The sequence below is a fragment of the Puma concolor genome, chromosome B4 (assembly GCF_028749965.1).
Source record: "Puma concolor isolate L17-30 chromosome B4, mPumCon1.1.hap2, whole genome shotgun sequence".
Taxonomy (NCBI): Eukaryota; Metazoa; Chordata; class Mammalia; order Carnivora; family Felidae; genus Puma; species Puma concolor.
Window position 1 is genome coordinate 6701997 of NC_141673.1, and position 23255 is coordinate 6725251.

At 59.5% G+C, this 23255-nt stretch overlaps 1 protein-coding gene across 4 annotated transcripts in view; it reads left to right on the plus strand.

The window, feature by feature from the left end:
• Nucleotides 1-2015: 2015 nt before the first annotated feature.
• The window catches only part of NFAM1 (NFAT activating protein with ITAM motif 1), a 32504-nt gene continuing 11264 nt past the window's right edge, over nucleotides 2016-23255 (plus strand). The window contains exons 1-3 of one of the 4 annotated variants that reach the window (XM_086712120.1): nucleotides 2016-2110; nucleotides 16363-16692; nucleotides 17893-18005. In XM_086712120.1, coding sequence (XP_086568246.1) covers nucleotides 16398-16692; nucleotides 17893-18005 — 408 coding nt within the window. In that variant the 5' untranslated portion in view covers nucleotides 2016-2110; nucleotides 16363-16397. Of the gene's footprint in view, nucleotides 2111-2553; nucleotides 2802-6819; nucleotides 7031-16246; nucleotides 16271-16362; nucleotides 16693-17892; nucleotides 18006-23255 lie in introns of those variants that run through there. The other 3 variants (XM_086712119.1, XM_086712122.1, XM_086712121.1) reach the window with 3 other exon arrangements.

Genomic DNA, 23255 nt, shown 5'->3' on the forward strand with positions numbered 1-23255 from the left:
ATGCCATCAGATTCAAGTCCGGCAGGTTCACTGCGCGGCGACCACGTGGGTGAGAGCAGGTGGAAAGTATTGGTGAAAATGAGGTTTCTGGATGAGCTGTGGTTTCATTTCCATCCTCCGGTTCCTGAGGGCCTGACGACAGCACAGCCTGGGCCCGCCGGTTCCCTGCCCAGGGCCCCTCCCTGCCTCTCGCCAGGAGCCCCCCTGAGGCCTGTTGGGAGCCTGCTCTGTGTCAGGGTTGGGGTTGGGCACCCACCCTCATGGCAAGCTTGGGAAGAAGGCACTGTACCCCGTCTTAAAATTTAAAAAAGTGTTATTGTTTATTTTTGAGAGAGAGAGAGAGAGAGAGAGAGAGACAAAGCTCGATTCGGGGAGGGGCAGAGAGAGGAGGCGACACAGAATCCGAAGCAGGCTCCAGGCTCTGAGCTGTCATCACAGAGCCCGACGCGGGGCTCGAACCCACGAACCGTGAGATCACGACCTGAGCCGAAGTCGGACGCTTAACCGACTGAGTCACCCCGGTGCCTCAAGTGCTGTATCCCATCCTAAGCTCATTCATCCGTCCATCGTACACCAATATTTACTGAGCACGTACTAGGCGCCTGCACTGTGCCGAGCACAGAAGAGTCAGAGGTGAAGAGGTGAAGATCAAGGCCTGCACCGTCTGGGGGCCCAGGCTGCAGAGCAGCACCTGCCAGGACAGATGGGCGCGGGGGCAGAGCCCGCGTCCGCGTTCCGAGGCGGCTTGGCGCTCGGCCGCCTCCCAGTGCCAAGTCGTAAAGAGACTCCTAGAGGCGCAGACCGATGCCTTTATAATGCTCCCTCCGTGCACAGAGGCATTAACATGACGTCTATCACCATGGCATCGAGGTGCTTAGACAACCTGCTCCCCCCGGAGGTCGGAAACAGCGTGAAGCAGATTATGTGTCTCCCTGTGACATATGCGATCATGTATCACCGTGATGGATCAACAGTCAATACCGCCGGGGTCCCCGCCGCCCCCCCAGCCAGTAGGAAGTGGCTTGCGTTTATATGTCTTCCTCACCTGGTGGGCAGTCCCTGCTCCTGGGGGCCGCCCTCCCGGTGCCGCCCCCGGAGTCGGTGGGAAACCTCTGCCGGCTTTCATTGTTCATGTGCAGAGCCGCCGAGGGGAGAGCATTTGGAAGAAGGACGGAAACCGGACCCCTCGTGTGCCGTCACTGGGGGCTGCATGGGGCCGGGCGGGGGTGGGGGGCAGGCTCAGCTTTCACACCGCTGGCCATTAAAAGCTGGCCCCGCGTACCTGCCCTGATCTTGAGCAAGCTGCGTTGCCTCTTGGGGGGCGTAGTTTTCTCTTTTGTCAAACTGGGGGCGTCACGTTTATCTTGAGGGTTCATGGACACCGGTGGAGAAAGGAGGTGAAAGGCTAGCAGGTGCCGAAACCCGGCCGCATTTACCCCAGCCTCCTCTGCCAGCGGGCATGCTGGGATCCTCCCCACGGCCCCCAGCCCCTTTCCCTCTGCCTCTCCGGATATGCAGGCAGACGTCTAGCCCCCTACCTCATCCAGCTTGGCCCAGTGCCGGGCTCCTGAACGCCAAGGGTAGAGGCTCCAGCCTGCTGGGGAGAGGGGTGGGGACAGCAAACGTTACTGTCCCAGAGGCAGTGCCTGCTGGAAGTGAGGAAAGGGGCTGTGGCTCCGGGCCAGATGGGGAAGCAGTTCATTTGTCTCCTGGTGGGGGAGGGGATGAGCTCAAGCCGAGGGCCGCTTCAGCAGGGGTGCGGGAGGGGGGGGAAGACATCTCAGGTGAGTCAGGGAGGAGGCCTCCGCTGGGCCTCTGCGCTCCTCCCACGGTGGCCCTAGCTGTGCCGATGACGGGCAGCCGGCCTTCTGGCACCATTCAGGGCTGGGACCGGGCAGCCGGCCTTCTGACACCATTCAGGGCTGGGACCATGTAGTTCCTGCCCTCGCCCTCGCTGCCGGCCCCTCCTCCATCATGCGCCCGCCCCACCCCGCCCCTCCCAGCCCTCTCCACCTGGAACCTGGCCCTTGGATGAGCACATCCATCAGGGGGCCCCTGGACCATCTCTGAGGGGAAGTCTGTGTGAACACAGTCATTTTAAGCGTCAGACGTGAGTGAGCAGCTAAACCAAACCCTGGAGTCACTGGCGGGAGGGAATCCTGTGTCACCAGTGTCTTCGGGTTGGGCCACCGGCTAGAAGGGGGCCGAGGAGGGGAGAAGCACACCACATGGGGTGGATTCGGAGGCCCTGTGGGGGGGGGGGGAGTGTGAGCCCCAGACTCCTCACCTAGAGGCCACGCTGCCTGGGGCTGTTCCCGCGACTTGCTCAGAGAGTCCAGGGTTATTGTTCAAAATGTATACTCATTTATTTTGAGACAGACAGAGAGCAAGTGAGGGAGGGGCAGAGGCAGAGGGAGAGAGAATCCCAAGCAGGCTCCGTGCTGGCAGCACAGAGCCCGACTCGGGGCTCGAGCTCATGAATCGTGAGATCACGGCCTGAGCCGAAACCAAGAGTCGGATGTTTGACTGAGCCACCCAGGCGCCCCAGGTTATTGAGAGGAGCAGGCCCAGTGAGGCCCCGAGGAAGCAGAAGGGTGGCCAGGGTGGAGCTTTGTGGGGACGCAAAGGGGAACTGACAGCCAGCAGGCCATCCCCTCCCGTGAACCAGAGAGGAAGGAGGAACGCTGACCAGGAGGCCCGGATGGAGAGGCGGCCTCCGTGGTGTCGGGCCCCGCCAGACCCGCTCTCGGGCCCCCAGCTCCTGGGTTTGCTCCTGTTTCCCTGGACCCTGCAGCTCGCAGGTACGGCCGCCTTCCTTCTTCCCACGCGCTCCCTGGCTCGCACATCAGAGTGACTTTCATCTGCCCGAGCAGCTAATTCCTGGGGACCTGTCTCGGGAGATTTGCTGGTTGCGTTTGAACATTGCAGACTTCACAGGGGAAGCCTTCAGGGACCCAGGAGATGTTTAGCTAATGCCTTGCCAAGGTGGCTTTTGAAGGGGTGGGGACGGCGCTCCCCCCCACCCCCCCGCCCCCACTGCTATGCTCACAGCCTTCTTCCGACAGCCTGAACTTTGGGCCTTAAGGTGGGAGGCAGGCATGCTGAGGCCAGGGGGCGTCAGAATAGGCGTGGGGTCAGTGGGGAGGGACAGCTCACCCCTAAGGAATCTTACGGTGGAGCCACAGAGTTGACCCTGCAAAGCCGCAGAGCCACCCTCAGCGTTGTTCCCCATGTTAGCCAGGGAGACGAGGGGCAGCCAGGGGCTGGCCACCAGGAACACTGTGCCCCGGGCCACAAAATTGTCACTGTTGCCAGAAAGGGTGGCACTCTCCACTTCCTCAAGTCCAACCAGAGGCCACAACGGGAGCTTATGCCGTTCCCAGGACCAGCGCTGTGCCCCCTTTCCTGGCCCCAGATCCCCTCAGAAGCTGGGTGGCCTGGATCCAAGCCACCCCCAGGAGTGTGCCTCACTGGGCTGTCCACACCGGGGTCCCTCTTGGATTCCCAGGCTCCCCCCGCCCCACTGTGCAGCCGAGGAATGTTTCTTCCTCTTCGTCTAGACTTTTATGCCCCCCTTCTGCTTCGTCCTCTACCTTTTTCTTTATACCGTAAACAACGGCAGCTATCCTTATTGTCGTGAATTAGCCTCTTCGAACACTTAATCTGGGCTTTACTCTCCCACTCAGCCCCGCTCCAGCCTGCCTTGGGGTACTGTCCCTGCCAGCCACTCAAAAACAGGGAAACTGAGGCCCAGGGACGCCAGGTAGCTTTCCTGAGGCCTAGAAGGTGAGGACAGGTCAAGGTTAGACCTGAGTCAGCCTGAAGCCCAAGCCTGGACCCTTGGCAGCGGGCTCGTGGGGCTCCTCTCCGCTTTCTTTGTAAAGAACATTCCTCATAGAAAAAATTCTCTCCCCTCCCCCCAAAAAGGCAAGAGCCGACTGTGGTACCTACTGTAGGTTTCCTGGGCTGGGCCCCTTGCGACATCATCCCCTTTAACCTTGTGCCCTTTGCACCTCTCCCGTCCCCCAGAGATGGCCGGCTCGGAGATGGCCCGAGGAAACGCAGCCTGCTGGTGGGACCCACGCTTAGTCATTTCTAACTTAATTGCCTTCCAATTCCCTTCATTTCTTTTTGTGCGGCCCCTCCTCCCTCGAAGGGACCCTGCACGCCTGGGTAACAGTGGATGACACTCTGCGGGATGCTGCTGTGAGGAGCGCTTTTGTAACTGTCTTCACTGTCAACACGCAGCACCTTTCCCCCCAGTGTTGCAGCGAAGTTTGTGCAAAAGAGAAACTCTGCTCTTTCACAAGAGGTGGAAAAGCCTGGGGGTCCTCCAGCACCTCCTGCAGCAGCAGACGGCACCCCAATTCTCTTGGTCCTGCCCCTGCGGGTGCCTGGCTCTCTCTGTCACTGACGCCCAGGGTCACCGTGCCATTTTCCTGAACTGCAGAAAGATGCAGGGTTGAGTGCGTGCGAGGGCATTCAGCCTGAGTTTCGATCTGAGCTCTGTAATTCGCCCCAGGACCCTGGGCACGTTCCTAATGTCGCTCTGCCTCCGCTGCCTCATCTGTTAAATGGGTGGGATGGTGGTACCTGCACCTGGTTGGGGCTCAGAGAATGTCCTAGCTGAGCCTAGCAGAGCCCATCGAAACTCAAGATTCAGTTGGCCAGCTGGATATCTTGGCGAGCCCTCTGGCTCCTTGGGGTCTTTCTGACTTTTCCAGTGGCCTCTAGCACAGCATCCCAATAGAATGGTGTCTCAGAACCGCTATTGTTCCCAACCCTCCTCCCATCGTGAGGCGGGACTCAAGCTTGCTCTCCTCTGGTCTTCTGAGCTCCCTGCCAATTCTGCTTTTCTCAAAGGGTCTGGCAGCCACTGTGGTCTCATGGGCAACTGCTCTCCCCCAGGGGTGGCTCGTCAGTCACCTGCCAGGGCTTTGGGGCCAGACAGGCCAGGTTCAAGTCCTACCTTCTTCTATTGACTGCTGTGTGACCTTAGGCAAGGGACTTAACCTTTCTGAGCCTCCGTGTCCTCAACAAATGTCAGTCCCCTTTCTCTTCCCGGCCTTCCCAGAACTCTGGGCTATAGTGATTTCTCAAATGTCCTTGGAGGAGGACCGCTTCTAGGCACTGGCGGTGGGGGGGGACCCGGAGGTGAAGAACCCGTACCCCGCAGCCTGGCAGAAACGCTGAGATCTGCCCAGAGGACGTGACAGGACGTGAGCCAAGGAGGGAGTTGCCGATGCCGGCTCGCCCCTCTCCCCCTTGGCTCTAGACTCAGGTGTCCCCGCTCGCTTTGTTGTCCTAAAGATGTTCAGGAGCCTCCTGCCTTCTTGCTCGCAGCTCCGAGCCTCTGTCAGGATTGGCCTCTGCTTTTCATCTTTGTCTAATCCCAATAAAGAGCTTGCGAGGCAGGCGGAGAGAACCGCCAGAGGTGGGGCAGGGGGAGGGCTGGAGGGGGCAAGGGAGCCGAGATGGGGAGGAGGCGGAGCAGGTGGGTGGGTGGCAGACACAGCGTGAGAGGCCAGAAGGCAGAGGCAGGGGGAGGGACCGGGGAGAGGTTCAGTTTGACTGGAGAGGAGGGGCTCTCGGCGGAGCAGTGGGTTACGAATCCCACTGGGTGGATTTTAAATGCCTGTCAGGTAGGGGTTCCGGTTGGCCCTGTCGTCATTGCTTTCTCTTTTTAACTCGTGAGCTATAATACGTACACGGAAAAGTACAATCAGTGTTCTAAAACAAAGACCTGTGCGGCTCCCACTCAGAGAACGCTGCAGGCCCCCGCAGCCCCTGGTCCCCCTCCTCCCCCCACCAAGACACCCCTCTCTCCCACCCAGACTTTTAGGGCAATCGTGTCCCGGCATCTCTTTATAGTTTTGCCCTTCGGTATGTGTTCCTGAATGGTATAGACTGGACTTGCCTGGTGTTGAACTTTGTATGATCAGAACGATGCCGTCTGTTCTTCTGTGACACTCCTTTCGCTCCGAGTTACGCTTTTTAAGATATATCTAGGGGCGCCTGGGTGGCGCAGTCGGTTAAGCGTCCGACTTCAGCCAGGTTACGATCTCGCGGTCCGTGAGTTCGAGCCCCGCGTCGGGCTCTGGGCTGATGGCTCAGAGCCTGGAGCCTGTTTCCAATTCTGTGTCTCCCTCTCTCTCTGCCCCTCCCCCGTTCATGCTCTGTCTCTCTCTGTCCCAAAAATAAATAAACATTGAAAAAAAAAATTAAAAAAAAAAAAAAAAAAAAAAAGATATATCTAGTTGACGGTGTGGCTGTGGTTTGTTTATTTTCATTGCCACAGAGCAGGGATCACAAGCAAAGGCCCCAGGGCTAAATCCAGCCCGCTGCCTTTTGGCCTGCGAGTCGTGAGTGGCCTTTCTGGTTTTTAATGGCTGGAAGAAAATCAGGAGAAGACCATGTCGTGACGCGTGAAGATTATACAATAGTCACATGCCAGTGTCCATAAGTAAAGTTTTATTGGAACAAACCACACTCGTTCATTCGTAGATCGCCTGTGACCGCTGTCACCCTACGTCGGCAGCGTTGAGTAGTTGCGAGAGAGACCATCTGGCCCACGAGGTGTAAGATGTTTACTCTCTGGCCCTTTACGGAGCACGTCCGCCAGCCCCCGCTGTGGAGCGTCCCATTGGATGAACTCACCGCAAGTTAGTTATGATCCACACTTCACGCACTTCCTGTCTGTGGCTGTGAACACTCATGTGTGGTCTCCGGCCCTTGTGTGTTCAGTGCGTCCAGGGGACACGTTCCCGTTAAGGCTGCTTCTTTCCAAGCGGACTGTGAGCTTCGGGGAGGCTGGAAAACGTGCGGACTTTCGTGGTTCGAATCCTCGATCCCCAGCTCGGTGCCTGGTCCTCGGGGGATGTGCCGGAGATACCACAGCAGGAAGGACTCAAGTCCTCAGCCACAGACAACCCCGGGAGGCGGTCCAAGAAGGCTGGGTGGAGACTTGATGCCTCCAGGAGAGGGAGCTGGGTCCAGGGGCAGGAGGTGGGCCCCGGGCTCCTCAGCACAGGTAGAGGGACGAGACCCTGATGTCTTGGGAATAAGAGTGTGGATACTGGAGTTCCGGATAAACGTGGGCCCTGAAACAGGATCTCACACTTGTTGTGGATCTAGGGACCCTGGTGGGAGTGCAGGCCTGAGGCGCTGGGGTAGGGGGCCGAAAGCAGAGGAAGGGAAGGGGGTGACCTGAGCCTGGAGAGGGAGTAGGTGTGAAATTGGCAGGCGGAGCTCCTGAACCCCTGGTGAGGACAGTCTGGCCGGCCTGGGGTCCAGTCATGGAAGATGTGGCCAAGTCACCTGACCACGCTGAGCCCCCCACTTCCCCGGCAGGGCGCTCGGCACCCTCCCGTGCAGACCTCTTGCTGGGGTGACAGGAAGACACCTCCAGGACCACCGGTGGCCCTGGGACTTCCATCAGGGACCCCTCAGGAAGGGTCCGTGGGGCGGGGTGCCTGTAAGAGGTGGTGTGTTGAACCTGATGTGTGTCTGCTCCCCTCAGGGCCGCACGGGGGCCGTGCGGAAGAAGGTGAGGTCAGAACCAGGTCTGTGCTTGCTGTCGGTGGCTCAGGGGAAGGGGACGCCAAGCCAGACCAACCCACAGGCTGGTATCCCACAGCCGGCGGACGCCTCGCCTGCCGCTCTGCTCATAGGGCCCAAGGCCTATTTCTGAAGGCCCCTCGGCAACTCAAAGCAAAACTTAAAAGTTTAAAAGGGTACATGCTTGGACCAGAAAACCTTTATATACGAGGATGGTCGCTCACGGGTCCGTGGACCACGGCCGGAGACTAACTCACTGACATCGGCTGGCCCCTTGCTGCGGGGGGTTTGGATGAGACCCTCTCCCACCCCCTGGCCCTGAGCTGTCCTTTCCTCCGGCTCCTGCCTCCCACACCCACAACCCACTTTGGAGCCATGCTGGAGGACTGCCTGCCACTACCCCTTTGCTCCTGCTCCCTTTTCCTGGGAGGGGTCCTCTCACTCCCCCACCTGGTGACTCCAACCTGTCAGCCAAGGTCGAACTGTGCTACCTTCTCTGTGGTGCCCATTGTGGCCCACTCAGCCAGGCCCCGACAAACCCAATGGCCGGCTTGCCCTACCAGTTCACCTGTGGTTCTGAGCCTCAGGAGCTCAGAGGTCTGAAGGGCACGACTGGGCTCACCGGGGCAGGCGAGGGTGCCGATGGCACCAGGGAACACGTGCCCAACCTTAAGAGGTGAACTGTGTACAAAAAGCCAGAGAGAGGCCTGAGAGAGAAGGTGCAGGCTGGGGAGCTCTGGGGAGAGGAGGAAAGGTCAAAGAGGGAGGCACCGGCAGGTTAGGGTCAAGGCCAGAAGCTGCAGGAGCCACAGCTTAGCCTCCAAGGTCTTTGCTGAGCTCCGCTGGTGGTGGGAGGGGAGGAGGCCTACAGGAGGCAGGGACAGGGCTGGCCCAGTGGAAGGAGAAGGTGGGGAGGACAGAGGGCAGTGAGTGATTTTGTGCCTGGAGGGTACCGGGTCTTTGGGGAGATAGAGATTTAAGAGAAGTCAAGATAAAAGTGATCTGGGGAAGGCGTCTACAGGAAGGAGTTAGTGTGTTGACAGCCAGAAGCATTTATATTTTAAAAGGAGGCTGGAAGAGGAGGGGGTCCCAAGCCCTCAGACCGAATCACTAATGCAAGGGGCTTAGGCATTCGAGGAAGACTGGAACTCTGTAGTATTTCTCTTGTCTTCCTTTTCTTTAAAAATTTTTTTTAACGTTTATTTATTTTTGAGACAGAGAGAGACAGAGCATGAACGGGGGAGGGTCAGAGAGAGAGGGAGACACAGAATCTGAAACAGGCTCCAGGTTCTGAGCTGTCAGCACAGAGCCCGACGCGGGGCTCGAACTTACGGACCGCGAGATCATGACCTGAGCCGAAGTCGGCTGCTTAACCGACTGAGCCACCCAGGCGCCCCTCTCTTGTTGTCTTTCTAACACAAAATGTGACTGCGTCAATTCCCAATCCAGAAGCCCACAGAGGCTCCCCCGGGGTTTCCAGGATGACTTTTGCCACCTTCCACCTCCCGCCTCCCTGAGCCCCCAACCCTTACGACTCCACTGCGCCTTGTTGAGCCCCCCAACTACCAACAGGACGGGTGTCTGGTTTCCAGATTTCTCGAAGCTTCATCCGAGAGGTTTTTGCACTGAAAACCCCCTCCCCGCCCCCCCTCCCCCACCCGGCTGCCTCCGATTCCTCCTTCAAAGCCCAGCTCGTAAAGGGATGTGCACGAGGTCCACAGCCGTGATGTCACGGCGGCAGAACCGCAGGCCGGTTCAGTGTTCTTGATCTTTCGCTGCAGTGTCTAGAATTTCTACAGTGAGCATGTCTCGTTTTTATAATGGGGGGAAGAGGGCCTAAAGAATCATAGTTTGAAAAACAATGGACCCCATCCAAGGGTCATGCCTCCAGGAAGTCTCTGCCCCCTCCCGGCTGGGTTGGGTCCCCTCCTCTGGGTTTGTGCAGGCTCTGAGACGTCTCTTTATCTCCCCACTCTCCAGCTTCACCCGTCAGCTCTGCCTAGGCGCAGGGCCCGGTCCTCCCTGGCAGGAGTTGGAGAGAGCATACTGCGGTGGGTGCCGTGGCGGGGTCTACCCTCTCACCCTTCCTCTTTGGTCCACTCCATCCTGATGCCCGTCTTTGCTGGCAGAGGAGGGTACAAAGGGAGAAACGGAGTCCAAACGAGCTCCAAAGTTTGAACAACTTGCCTCTTCACAAAGCCGAAGGAGAGGTGATGCCGTAAAAATGCCAATTAAGACCCACGAAGCTTCTACATTTCTGGGACCAAACATTTGACATCCTGCACTTGGTCTGTGTCCCCTCCTGGCCGCGGTGCACCCCGGGGTCCAAAGATTGGAGGCTTTAGAACAGAACGCAGGCGGGCTGTGCAAATGGCCCCCGAGGCAAGCCACATCCGTATGTAGCTTTGTAATTCGGAGGTGTTGAAAGATGTGACAGCCAGTCTGATGGCAGTGTTGGAGGGCACCAGCACTAAAAGCTTCATAACACACGCTCTGTTCAAAGGTTGCCTTCCAACGCCTGCTATACGCTTCTCCCTAATCAGCCACTTGGCCACGCGCCGTTGTGTTTGATGCCCGTGTCCTGAAGGACTCACCCGTTTTTCTGCGGCATCCTGGGATGCGTGCTCAGGCAAATGGCCGGAGCCCTGTGATAAGACCAGCAGCCCCACTTCTGTGTCTTCCCGGGAGCCCTTCAGATGGGCCTTGAAAAAAAAAAAAAAGGCATGGTCTGAGAGATGCCAGAATTAAATTGGAGGGCAAAACTGCATGCCTAAAATAAAGACCGTGGGAACGGCTTTCTTCTGTAGCTGGGGAATCAAAGTATTTTCCTTTAAAATCGACCTGAGTCGGGATGGATACCTTTGATCGGCACGTCTGGGCTCTCACACCCCTGGTTGACGATGCTGATGCTTGGGGGCTGTAGAAGGGATTGAGTTCCGGGCAGAGCGGGGAGCTGGGGCCAAGGCCTGGCCTAGGAGTGGGTGGGTCAGAGGGGCCTCGAGGCCAGAGCAGATGGAAAGAGTGGGGAAGGAGGGAGCACCAGATTTTGGGGGTGGAGGGATGTCGTTGCTGGAGTGAAGGAGGGACACCGCTTGTCTCTGCCACCGGACCAGTCTGTGGAGGGCTCCTGGGGCCCCTTGCTTTTTGCTCTGGGAGCCACAAGCTCTCCTTGAGCTGGACAGCAGTCGCTGTCCCCCGTAAGCTGCAGGGTCATTTCTGATGAGTACCTTCGTCCCCAGATCCCATAGGCTGCCAGACATGTCTGCCTATTAGATGACCCAAATCTAGGGAAATGGCCTCCGAATTTTTAGCTCCCTTTAAAGGGGTGCAGCTCTTGGGGCACCTGGGTGGCTCAGTGGGTTGAGCGTCTGACTTCAGCTCAGGTCATGATCTCACAGTTCAAGAGGTCGAGCCCTAAGGCGGGGCTCACTGCTGTCAGTGAGGACCCCCCTTCGGATCCTCTGTCCGTCCCCCTGCCTTCTCTGTACCTCTCCCACTCGCACTCTCTCTCTCTCAAAAAAATAAATAAACTTAAAAAAAGTAAATAAAGGGGTACAGCTCTTTCATTTGAGAAATGTTTTCTTTTTCTTGCTCTCAGATTTTAAAACTGTAGCATAGACCAGTGGTTAAGAGTGTGGGGTTAAGGGACACCTGGGTGGCTCAGTCAGTTGAGAGTCCAACTTCGGCTCAGGTCGTGATCTCGTGGGTTTGTTGAGTTCGGGCCCCACATCGGGCTCGCTGCTGTCAGCCTGTCAGCCTGTCAGCGCAGAACCCACTTCGGATCCTCTGTCCTCCCCTCTCTGCCCCTCGCCCACTTGCACTTTCCCACCAAATAGGTAAATATTAACAAGAAAAAAGAAAAAAGAAAAAAAAAGGGTGTGGGTTAAGGACCAGCTTAAAATCACATCCCCACTCCTGACCAGCTGTGATGCTGGGCAAACCTCTTCCTTTCTCAGAGCCTCAGTTTTCTCATCTGCAAAAGGGGAGGGTGCCCCCGGGGACATTAATGCGTCTCATCACGGGGCTTACCAGCAATGCCTGAGAAACTGTGCCAAGCAGGGGGAGTCGGGCACCCAGGAGTGGCTCAGGAAGGAAGGAAGTCCTGCAGATTGAGAGGGTGACGGCACAGTCCTGGGAGAGGAAGGGGACAGGAGGGCATTCTGAGCAGTGAGACTAGCGTGGGCAAAGACTCAAGAGCCTGGCAGGCCTGGTATTTGGGGGCGAGTGAGCAGAGGGCAGCTGAGCTGGGCCGCGCAGGGCCTGGAGGCACGGCTTGGATCCTCCAATCAAGGGACTTGAAATTTTTATTTTTTAAAGGTGGCCCAAAGCTAAGGGACGCGTGTTATAGCATGACCCCGTCTGAACCCAGTTATGTGAATTTAACTGAAACCAGGAGGTCACAGAAAGTGCCCTTGTTATGCACAAAATGCTTCGTGTTCTATTTTCTTTTTAGCTGCTGGTGTTCACCATGTAAATTGGTTTCAGTCTCCTTCCTGGGTCTCCCCTGGTGGGGCAGCCCAGCAGGGTGAGCAGGATGGTTTGTGGCTCCCTCGGGAGCAGTGCAGGGCAGGTCTCTGGTTGCAGGGGAGAGGAGCCCAGGGGAGGGGAGCTGTCCGGTGAATGGGGGCGTGCGATGTGTGGGGTGTGGGGAGGGCAGATGGAGCGGGCACCCTTCCTGCATCGAGTCAAGTTCTTTGACCGCGAGCCCCTCCCCCAAGGGACTCAGCACAGGGTCGCGGGGCCAGGGTGGCAGTGAGACCCGCGGCTCACGCGGCCACAGACTCAAAAGAAGAACCAGAAAAGGAAGGATCTGGTGACAGCGGGTGGCAGACAGACTCTTTCCCAACAGGGGCAACAGATCCTCAGGATGGGGGGAGGACAGAGGGACACTGCCGGAGGGAGGGCTCTCCGGGCTCTGAGCCCCTGCACACCTGGCGGGGGGGCCTGGGGACGAGGCCCAGGGTCTGCACCCCGGGGTGTCACCCACTCCCTTGTGTCCAGGCCAGGCCAGGGCCCGGGGAGCTAGACAGGCTGTCGTGCTGGCAGGCCGCCCCGCTGTGGGCCTGTCGCTTACACAGGCAGAGGGTCGGGCTGCATTTGGCCTTCCAGGCTCCACGAGGACTCCTCTGACCTCCTCGCCTCTTTCTGGTGCCCGGGGAAGAAAGGCAGCTCGGCCTGGTGGCCCCTCTGATGTTCCTGGCCCCACTTAATCCCATGCCGACCCTCTGCTGCTCTCCCCGATTTTCAGGGGCAACACCAAGCTTCGGAGAAAGAAAGCCACCCGCCGGAGGTGGCACAGACTTCGGGCAGCAAAGGCAGGATCCAAACCCAGGCCTGATACCTCAAGAAACTAGGCTTTTCCCAGGCGCCCCCACCCACATTTTTGGCCAGGCCCCAGACTTCCTAGCAGTCCTGGGAGCTACAGAGAAGTGAGGGGTGGAGGGTGTGCCATCCCTGAGGACACCCCTCCTGCCAAGGGCTGGTGGCGGGGCGGGTGTGTGTGGGGGGGTGGCGGAGGGCTTAGCTGTAGAGCCTACGCTGCCCAGCAAACCGGCTGTGCTTGTAATGGTGTGGGGGTGGGGAGGGGAGATCTTGGAGATGCCTTGGAAGTAAGCAAGCTCCGGGGCAGGGCTGGGCTGGGCTGGGGGCCCTAGGGAGCGGGGTCCTCTCAGGCTGGGGTGGTGGCCCTTCGGAGTGGGGTCCTCTCAGGCATCACGCTATCCGACTATTTCCCAATCCCATCTCTGGCCGTCCTCTCCTCACCACCGCCCCACCTCTGCCCCGGCTCCACGCGAGCGTCGTCCCCAGGCCCTTCTCCCTACCAGGCAGGGAGCTCTGTGACTTGGACGAACCCATCTCCCTACAGAAAACAAGCCAGGCTTCTCCCTCCTCCCTGCCTGAGTCCTGGCCTGGGCTGCACCAAGAACCCACCAGCCTCCCAGAGGATTATCCAAAGAGCGACTTGGCGGGGCTCCCGCAGCCCCGTAGACCTTTCATCGCAGGGAGATGTTGCAGGGGAAGCCAAGCCAGCCTGGCCGCTCCAGCCGCTCTGCCCAGCGGTCACTCGCAGGCAGACTCGAAGCCCCGGTTCTTGGTCTCTCCAACCAGGGTAACAGCCAAAAGGCTGAACTCGGTGCATGCTGAAGCAGCATCTGGGGCCTGTGTGAGAGTGAGGGGTGAGGGTCCCTTTTTCTTCTCCCCCCTGGAGCCCCCTCGGCGTCCTTCCCCGTGTGTCAGCTGGGTCGAGACGGGGGACAGGGAAGGGGCAGGGAGAGGGCAGAGGAGCCCTGCTGGTGGGTGCTGTGACAGCTGGCCCAGTGCTCTGGGTACCCACAGGGCTGGCAGTGGGTCCCCTCGGGCACTTTTGTGCACCGGCTGTGCTCCTGCGGCTCTGCCTCCCTCCTCAGCCCCAGGAATTTAAGTCCCGCCCTCAAGTCCTCCTCCCTGGGCCGCGTGCCCCTCTGGGCGGCCCATGAAATGCAAGAGGGTCCCCAGGGAGCTCGCTCTGCCCCAACCCACCTCGTTCGGTGGGGGACACACTCCAAGCTTTGGGAGGGTCCCACTGAAGCCCCTCTGGGTCTGGGGTGAGGGCTAGGTGCCCAAAGGGCAGGCGGGCGCCCTCTCCAAGCCTCTCGGCACCCATGCTCTCTGTCACGCAGCCCCCTGGCCTCCAACTCTGGGAAGCTGGGACTTGGGCCGGGGATCTGCATGTGGCATCGGTGCCACCGTGAACCAGCCCCAGGCCAGGCCACACAGGACTGTGTCCCTGACTCGACTACCCACTTTGTCCGGGGGCTGGTTTCACATCCTCAGCATGGACAAAGCCTGGGCTCAAATCCCGCTTGGCCACTTAGGGACTCCGTGGCTCTGGGCCTCTAGGACCCTCTGGGGTCTTTGTCTGCAAAATGGGGCTGCGGTGGTGGCCTCAAAGTGTTGTCGTGGTGTTTAGCTGTGCCCAGCCAGGGCAGGGGCTGGCACGGCCTAGGTGGCAGCCGGGCTGCTGTGGTCCGGGCTCCGGGGTTGCTAACACCCCAATAAGAGTAAGAGGCCTTGGAGGCGGTGGGCTGCACCATCTGGCCAGGACCCAGGCTCCTTCTCGGCAGTGACAGGCCTGCCCCCCTCCTCCTCAATTTTTACCCGCTGTTCCCCGGTTGTCCGTCCTTCCTGGTCAACAGAGACTTGCCTCCTTCTTCGCTGCTGGAGAGTGTGGTTTCTCTGAGGTCTGGGCCTCTCCTGTCCGAGGCAGACCTGACCCGGGGCCACACGCTGTCGCGATCCTAACCTTCTGACCGTAAAATAACGAACCCTGGCAGAATGCAGAACAAAGGCCATCTCTTTTTATGGATGTCCCCCGAATTGTAAAGATTGGCCTAATCACACTAGCACGTTAGATCATTTTCTAGAAGGATACCTCAAACGGGGAAATAATTTTGAAGACAATTGGATGAACGTCTTCCTGCTTGGACAAACAGGAAGGCGGCCTTGGAGTAGTGACAGCGTGTCTGGCCTCCCCAGGCCTCTTAGACACACAGAGAAGAGACGCGGAGGCCCCGGGGTGGGCGGGCGGGGGGGAGGAGGAGAGGCCTCCTCAATGGCCCTGGCGAGACCACTTTCCTGGTGGTTTTGGTTGGCTTCCAACCTCCCGGCCCCCAGGAGGAAGCACTGGCCTGGTGCCGTTGCCTGGAGGGCCAAACGGGACAATGTGGCTAAAAGGGTGGATCCCGCGCTGAGTCTGGGGACTGGGTGGGAGGAGGCCAGATGAAGAGGTGGGAGTCCCAGGCCCAGGGGCCTCAGGGGTGGACGCAGAGCGGGAAGTGGCCTGTGGTGGGAGTGGGGGGGAAGGACTCCAGCGTGACCTTGCTAGGCAGGGCAAGGAATGTCCCGACAGAATCTGGGTGCGACAGATGACACCTCCCTCACAGAGTGACGGTGGGACACAGATGAGAGCAAATGCTCCTTCCTTCCTTCCTTCCTTCCTTCCTTCCTTCCTTCCTTCCTTCCTTCCTTCCTTCTGGGGAGCTGGGGATCCAGAAAACCCAGGACAGGGGCTCCTGATCTGGGGAGCTAGAAATGTTGGCATGTGGGCTCGAGGGTTCCACCAGATACCCAGAAGGGCCCATGACCTGGAAAAGGCTGAAGAGCCCTGGTTTCGAGCAACGAGATCGAAAAGCAAGGAAGGGGTCCCTAGTGCAAGAGGCCAAGGCTCACTGGGACACCGCGCCCCTGAAGCCGCAGGGAACGGGGTGGGGAAACCGCCGCTGGGTGCGACAGATTCAGGGCAAGGTTTGTCCCTCCTGATGCCTGGCGTGCCTCCTCCTTCAGGCCGGGGAGAGCCATGGCTCCCCTCTGTGTGTCTTCTGCCAGGAAGGGTTTCTTGATTTTTGTCTCCTGCCTCCTTCCTCTTTTACTCCTTGTCCTTCGGCAGCTTTGGGTCTTTTCCAACCGGTGCTCTTATCCAACGTGGCTTCCTGGCCTTTGAGTAGGGATGCGGTTAGGAATGTGGGGTCTGGAGTCTGCCTGCCTTGGGCAGGGCTACAGCTCCACTCCCTACCCGCTGAGAGATTGAAAGCTAGCAGGGTGACCTCCCTGACCCTCGGACTCTTCCCCTCTGTGAACTGGAGCTCTTACACACTTTGCCTTGGGTGTGCTGAGAGATGCAGGGTTGTACGGACAAAGCACTTGGCTTTACCGCACGCCGTGGCTGCGTTGCAAGGTAGGAGTGTGAGCTGAAGCCTTCAGGAGGGAGAAGGGACTGAAGCGGCCCGGAGGGTAGGCTCCCGCTCTCTCCTTTTCCTTCCCCTGCAGGAGGACAGTTGGTGACCCACATCGGCGCCCCCATCATGGTCTCTCTGGCCAACGAGGCCATCTCCTTTGGCTGCAAAATCTCCTACCCGCACACCCCCGAACTGAAGGACTTCACAGCCTGGTACTTTCACGTGGACCTTCAGAGTCAGAGGAGCTCCGAGAAGCAGATCAACTGCTCAGCCCACCCGGTCCAAGAGAACCAGATGCACAGCCTGAAATGCTGGGTCACGCCCCAGCTGCCCAATGCGTCAGCCACCGGTACCTACTACTGCTCCGTGCACTGGCCAAACTTGATAAGAATCAGCAAAGGAATCTTCATCCTGGTCCGAGGTGAGGCTCCCTCCCGGGCTCTCCCCAGGGCGAAGGGCCCAGAGAGTTCACACTGCAGGGTTTGGGGCCCCGGACCTAAAGCGGGGAGCACCTCCTCTATCAGCTTTGGCAAAACAGAACAGGGTGTCCTCGGGGAGCCCCTGGCCGCACAGGCGTGCCGACACCCACCTCGGTTCGGGAAGGACGGAGGCCTGGGATGGAGCTATGCCTCTGGCCACCCCACGGGTACCCGAGAGAAACCACTGGGCCCTAGGTCTCGGTGTCCCTCCGGCACAACGTGGGGGGGGGGGGGCTGGGCACAAGTTGGGCTGCTGCACGTGTGTGTCTGTGGCAGCCCGTGACTGAGCGCTGGGCTCATGTGCGTATTTCTGGGAAAGCTTCCTAGTTTCATCACATCCTCAAAGGAGCGATGACTATAGACAGTTACGAACAGCCTATCAGCAAAGCCGTGACTCTCTGACCTGCCCCGGGGCCTCCCACCAGCGGGGGCTGGGGGCTGGGAACGCCACGGAGCTGGGCTGGCCAGGGTGCGGCTGTGGGCCCGGCCTTCATGGCAAAACCCTGCCCGTCAAGGGCTCTTACGGGGAAGAATGAGATGCCGTGTGCAAGGGCTGGCGTCTGGTGATAGGAAGTGTTTGATAAATAACAGACACTGATGCGCCTGGCACGTAGTTGGCACTCTGCAGTTTTCTGCCAGCCAGATGGAGGGAGGGAGGGAGGGAGGGATAAAAGGATGGACTGTGCCCTTCACCTACCCCTGGTGCAGGCCAGCCACCGGCTAGGCCCAGGACAAACCGGGCCCCTCACCCTCACCGCACCTGCCCGCGTGAGCCCCGTCTCACCTGCGGCACACCGGTGAGGAGGCCCTGGGAGATGACATGACTCGCCTAGGGTCCCACAAGCGGCCATCGGTGGCACCAGTTCACCCCGAGACAGGGGCACTTGAGAAGCAAAGACGTGGTCCTTGCCCTTAACCAGAATCAAGGCGGCAAACACAGAGAGGGGCTTAGCCAAAAGCGAGGACCTTGGTAGAGGTGGGAGCTTGGTGGGGGGGGGGGGGGGTCCCTCAGCAGGGAGCGTTGTGAGTGGAGTCCTGGGTAAAGGAGAACATGGGAATTGGGGGCCTGGGGGTTGGCCGGGTGGGGTGTGCCCCAGCCTTTCTCGGGGAACTAACCCTCTGCTTCCCTGCCCTCCTCCTAGACACAGGGTACCGAGAGCCCCCACAGGGTGCCCAGAAGCTTCTGCTCTTTTGCTTCACGGGCCTCCTGACCCTGCTGAGCATCGTGGTCACGGCTCTGCTCCTCTGGAAGAAGGTAGGGGACGCACGCACCCAGCGGCTGTTTCCCCACCCCGTTCCCTGCGGCTTCAGGGGCGCGGTGTCCCAGTGGGCCTTGGCCTCTTGCACTAGGGACCCCTTCCTTGCTTTTCGATCTCGTTGCTCGAAACCAGGGCTCTTCAGCCTTTTCCAGGTCATGGGCCCTTCTGGGTATCTGGTGGAACCCTCGAGCCCACATGCCAACATTTCTAGCTCTCCAGATCAGGAGCCCCTGTCCTGGGTTTTCTGGATCCCCAGCTCCCCAGAAGGAAGGAAGAAGCATTTGCTCTCATCTGTGTCCCACCGTCGCTCTGTGAGGGAGGTGTCTCCCCACCGTGCAGCCCTGGGAAGTGAGACCCAGAGAGGGGGGTGACTTTCCCCTGGTCGTGCAGAAAGCACGTGGCCGTCAGGGCTGGAGGGCAGGTGGATTGGGCGGTTTCGTCCAGCTCCACGCCTGGCCGACTCCTGCTCGGGGTGCCTCCCCACAGGGGTCTTGTCGAGGTCCTTGTCACCCAGCCCTGTGGTTTCTCGTTCTACGCCTGCCCGCCCTCCCTGCCAGGCAGCAAGTGCCATGAAGACAGACACCAGGGCAAGCTTGTTTCCGTGGCTCCGCGCGTGCCCAGGCGTGGTGGGTGCTCGGTAAATGCTGGGTGAAAGAATAATGCGTTACCCAGTGGGTGCCAGGTTCTGTGCAGCTCTGGGGTACAAAGATGGCCATCAGGGCCCCGGGCTGTGGTTTGGACCCTCTGTCCTGGCTCCTTGAAGGCTTTAATCAGAGCAGCTCAGGCCACTGCTCCCCTCTCTAGGGACCAAGAGCTTCTCTGCTCCTCGCCTTGGGGGCCGAGCCTGGGGAACATCTCAGTCAGCTAAGGCCCTGAGTGTGGGGCGAGGGCTCTCGCACAGCCATGTGGGCTCCTTGGGTCAAGAAAGTTTCAGCGGCTGCACCCAAAGTGCCGGTCCCTATCTACACCCAGGGAAGCACCCCCCACCGAACCCTGAGATGGGAATTCATGTGTTCATTCATTCAACACTTATTTATCGAGCACCTACTAAATTCCGGGTCCTGTTTAGGCCCTGGGGCTACAGCAATGACTAAAATGCATCCCCAGGAAATCACTGCCTTCATCGAATTTGTATTCCAGCTGAGGGGAGACAGACTATAAACAAATACACAAATAAGTAGCATAACGGCTGCGATCAGTGTTGGGGGAAAATATAGCAAAGCGAAGAGAGTGGTGAGTGTGGAACGAGGGAGCTTGCTATTTTAAGCAATAGCCAGGGAGGACCTCCCCACAGCACACCCGGAAGGATGGGGGACAGGCAGACATCAGAGAGAGTGTGTCCCGCAGGGGAACAGCAGGCGTGGCTGCTCTGAGGCAGGAGCTGCAGGGAGACCCACGTGGGTCGTGTGGCCTGAGTGCAGGGAGGTTGGGGGAGAGATGGCAGGCCTGGGACTTGAACCCGGGCCTCAGTTTCCCACCTCGTTTCAAGGCTGGAGACACAATCGCTCTTCCAGAAAAGGCTCCAAGGTCTCAAAAAAGGTGGACGCGGCCACTTTATCTGCCACTAACTTCCAGAGGCTGCCTCTCCCGCCAGCTGTGGGCCAGAGCCTGGTGACAACCTCAGCTGCCCCTCCAGTTCCTCTCCTGTCCTGTGATCTGCTTTGGGACGCCACAGATGGGGGCTGTGGCCTTGGCATGACCTGTTCCTAATGTGGCTCATCCTGCCGACAAGCTGCAGAAGGGGTCCACTCTGCTCTGGCCAGGTGCGGACTCTGCCATGAGGTACGAGAGGGCCATGCCGGCTCCGTGGGCCCTTGCCCTCCACCCCCCACCCCCTGCCCCTGGCCTGGCCACAGGGACAGCTGAGCAGTGAAGGCAGAAGATGGCACGAAACGCTTCTCTGGGCCTCCCAGGAATCCCAGGATTAGGACAGAGACCCACCCGCCACTGGGCCCACTCTCCCTCCCTCAACCAACACGTGCTGAGCACCTACTGTGTGTCCAGCTTGGCTCTCATCCTGCACCACTTCTGCTCTTCCCATGACGGCAACGGGCAGGGCGGCTCTTGATTGGCTTGCCCCTCAGCGAACATCTACTGGAACTGGGGTGTGGACCCAGAAACCGTGCTTCAGGCGGGGGTGGTGAGGGACCCACACTCCGTCTGCGGACCCCCACGCCAGGCTTATGTGAGTGACCGCACAAGCGGCTTCTGTGGGCGCAAAGCACAGCAGGTGGAGGGCAGAGCCGGGTCAGGGCGAGACCTTGACCCTGAGCCTCCGCTTCAGCCGCTGTTCTGCAAAACAGGATTGTGATGAGTGGGTCTAGGGTCCTGCAAGGCCAAGGAGGCACCAGGCACAGAGTAGGTGCTCAGGGAAGTCTTGGGAGGCGGGGTCAAACTCAGCCGATCCCAGTTTGACTTCCAATCCCAGCCCCTCACCCCGCTGCCTGGCTTCAATGACTCCTACCTTCCCTGCCTCCTTCCAGGAATAGCTCTCGAATATCTAGTATATGCCAGGCACTGGGCTGAGTGCCAGACACAGTGGAAAGCAAGACAGATGCAGTCCCTGCCCTCGCTTCGAGCCATAGCCCTCTCTGAGCCTTGGTTTCCTCCTCCAGAAATCGGGAGAAGGATAGATTTTCCCCCTCACCTGGCCAGGGTGGAAAAGACAGCGTCTGCGAGGCACCAGCTGGGTGCCTGACCCCCAGGGGAACGAAGTGCTTAGACACGTCCTGTCTTCCCTCCGTGCACATATGGAAGGAAGGGCTGGTGCAAGACCCGGCCTTGAAGGAGAGAGATCTCGGAAGGCCACAAGTTACTGCTGCCTTCGTGTTGTGTCCCCAGAGCTCCCTGGAACTGGATCCAAATTTGGGATGCAGACCCCGTGGATGCCGCTCCAGAGTTGGATGGCCGCCAGTGGCCCGTCCCCTCGCAGGCCAGCATGGTTTGAACCGAGTGCAGGAACCGAGCGTGCAGGGGGCCCTCCCAGCCCGTGACCAGGCCAGGCAGTCGGCCATGGGGGCCAAGAGGCAAGAGGAGAAGGGAGGGGGAGGCACAGAGGACCCCAGGAGCACAGGCAGCTGTGGAGAAATGAATCGAAGCCGGGAGCCACTGGCCCAGAAAAGGCCGATGATTTCCTACCACGAGAGCAGGCTGGAGGGCTCCCACCCGGCTTGGGGATGAAGGTTGCTTCCGGGAGCAGGCTGATCGGTCCTCAGCCCTTGAGGGCATGTGACACAGCAGGTCTCCCTCCTCCGCCACAGGCTTCTTCCCCGGGTTCCAGGACCCCTGAGCAGCCCTGGGCTGGTCACACATATCTAAACATTGCACGTCTCAGGCTCCTTCCTCAGCGCTCTCCCTGCTCGGTCTACACTCCCTGGTGACGGCTTTGCTCCTGAAGTGATGTTCCTCACCCCTGACGCTGCCCAGACTCCTCCCCGGGCTCCAGATCAGGCCCGCTGTGTGAGGCCCACAGGCATCCGCACCCCCTGCCCCCAACATCACTCTTTAGCATCCAGATCTGCCCTGTCTCTGCAAATGGCACCATGCCCCCAGATGCTCAGCCCAAAGCCTTAGAGCTGTGCTGGGCTCCTCCCCCTCCCCCACAGCAAGCCCTGCCCACAATCTGTCTGCGATCCAGCCCCTTCTCCCCTGCCCCGCCCCCCAGCCTGGGGCTGCCGTCACCCCTCACCGGTCTCCCTGCTTCCACTCATATCCCCTCGGCCTTGCTCCCCACACCTGTGCTTTGTGTTTGCCACTGTTTCCGCCACCATAACTTAAGCCCTAGAGGGCAGGGACTTCGTCTCCCCCTTGCCAGGGGGAGCCTGACACATGCTCGGTGTTCGTGGGAGGAGCGGCTTAGTAAGTGAGCACTGAGACCTGGAAGGTGAGTCGAAGATGGCCAGGCTGTGAGGTAGGCAAGGCGACGGGATTGTTCCCATTTCACAGAGGGGGAAGCTGGGGCTCTACAGGTTTCCCGAGCTGCTGGCGGCCACACGGATTGGTGTATTCATTTGAAAAGCCCAACTGGAAGGGCACGTGTTGATGGCAGGGAACAAGGCACCTGGGTAGGGCAAGGCTGGCTCCAAGGGGCGGAGCATCCCCAGCCCCGAAACAAAATGCGCTCATCTGATTTTTCGAGGGGGGCACCCCCTCTGCGCCACAGCCCAGGACTCCCCCCCCACCTCACTCCTGGAGATCTCTTGCCTCTTCCCCTTACCGCCCCTGGCCACTTGCAGCCCACCCAAACCGGCGGGAGTGGAGAAGCCTTAGAAAATGCAAATGTCACCAAATCTGGTGGCTTGTGGACCCCGCCTCGTGTGGCAACGCCCTCGCCAGCCTCCTGCTCATGGGCTTCCTCCATCTTTCACTTCCATCAGCTACTTTCCTTCAGACAGTCTGTCCTCGAGCGTGTCCCCGACACCTGATATTCCTGCCCTCATGCTATTCCGTGCGTTGTCCCCGTGGCCTGTGACACTTTCTCAGACTCTTCTCCCATCCTCAGGAGACACGGCAAGCCCTCCGAAGTCTGCCCCGGCCCCCTGGCAGTCTCGGGGCTCCCTCCCACACCCCCACGATGGTACTTACCTGCCTGGTGGCCCCACGGGTCTCAGGAGAAGCACCACGAGGACAGGTTTGGGTCTTGCCCCTCCCCCCCTCCCCCCCAGGGCCCAGAAGAGCCCCTGCCCATGAGCTCGCACCCACCAGCCTTGGCAGGGTCAGCGAGGGGAGAGGCACCAGGCCCCCGGCTGTCTTGAGGTGAGCCATGGCCTCTGTGACAGATGGTGCAGGGGAAGGACGCTAGATTTGGAACAGGACGTCTGGGTTCCGTGCAAAGGCGGTCATTGACTAGCTAGACATGCCTCAGTTTCCCCCTCTGTAGGGTCTACTTCCGAAGGCAGTAAAGAGAATCAAACAAGGGCAGGTCTCGGGGCTGTGTCGTAAGCTGTGAAGTGCCACGCGGGTGCCAACGCCTATCTAACCGCCTACGAGACCTGCACGTTAGGACAAAACAGAGAGGTGAAAACTGATACTCTCAGGTCGGCCATCTTGGTGAATCACATGGACCTGGGTTCAAATCCTACCTCTGCCCCTTCCGGCTCTGGGGGGGGGTCGCTCAGGCGGGTCGCCTGCCCTTTCTGAGCCTCCCCGTCCTCACGTGGGGAACGGAGGTGACTTGAAAACCTGTCTTGCCGGTGTGTTGAGGAGCACATGAGGTAGGGCGGGGGATGCGCGCAGAGACGGCCCCA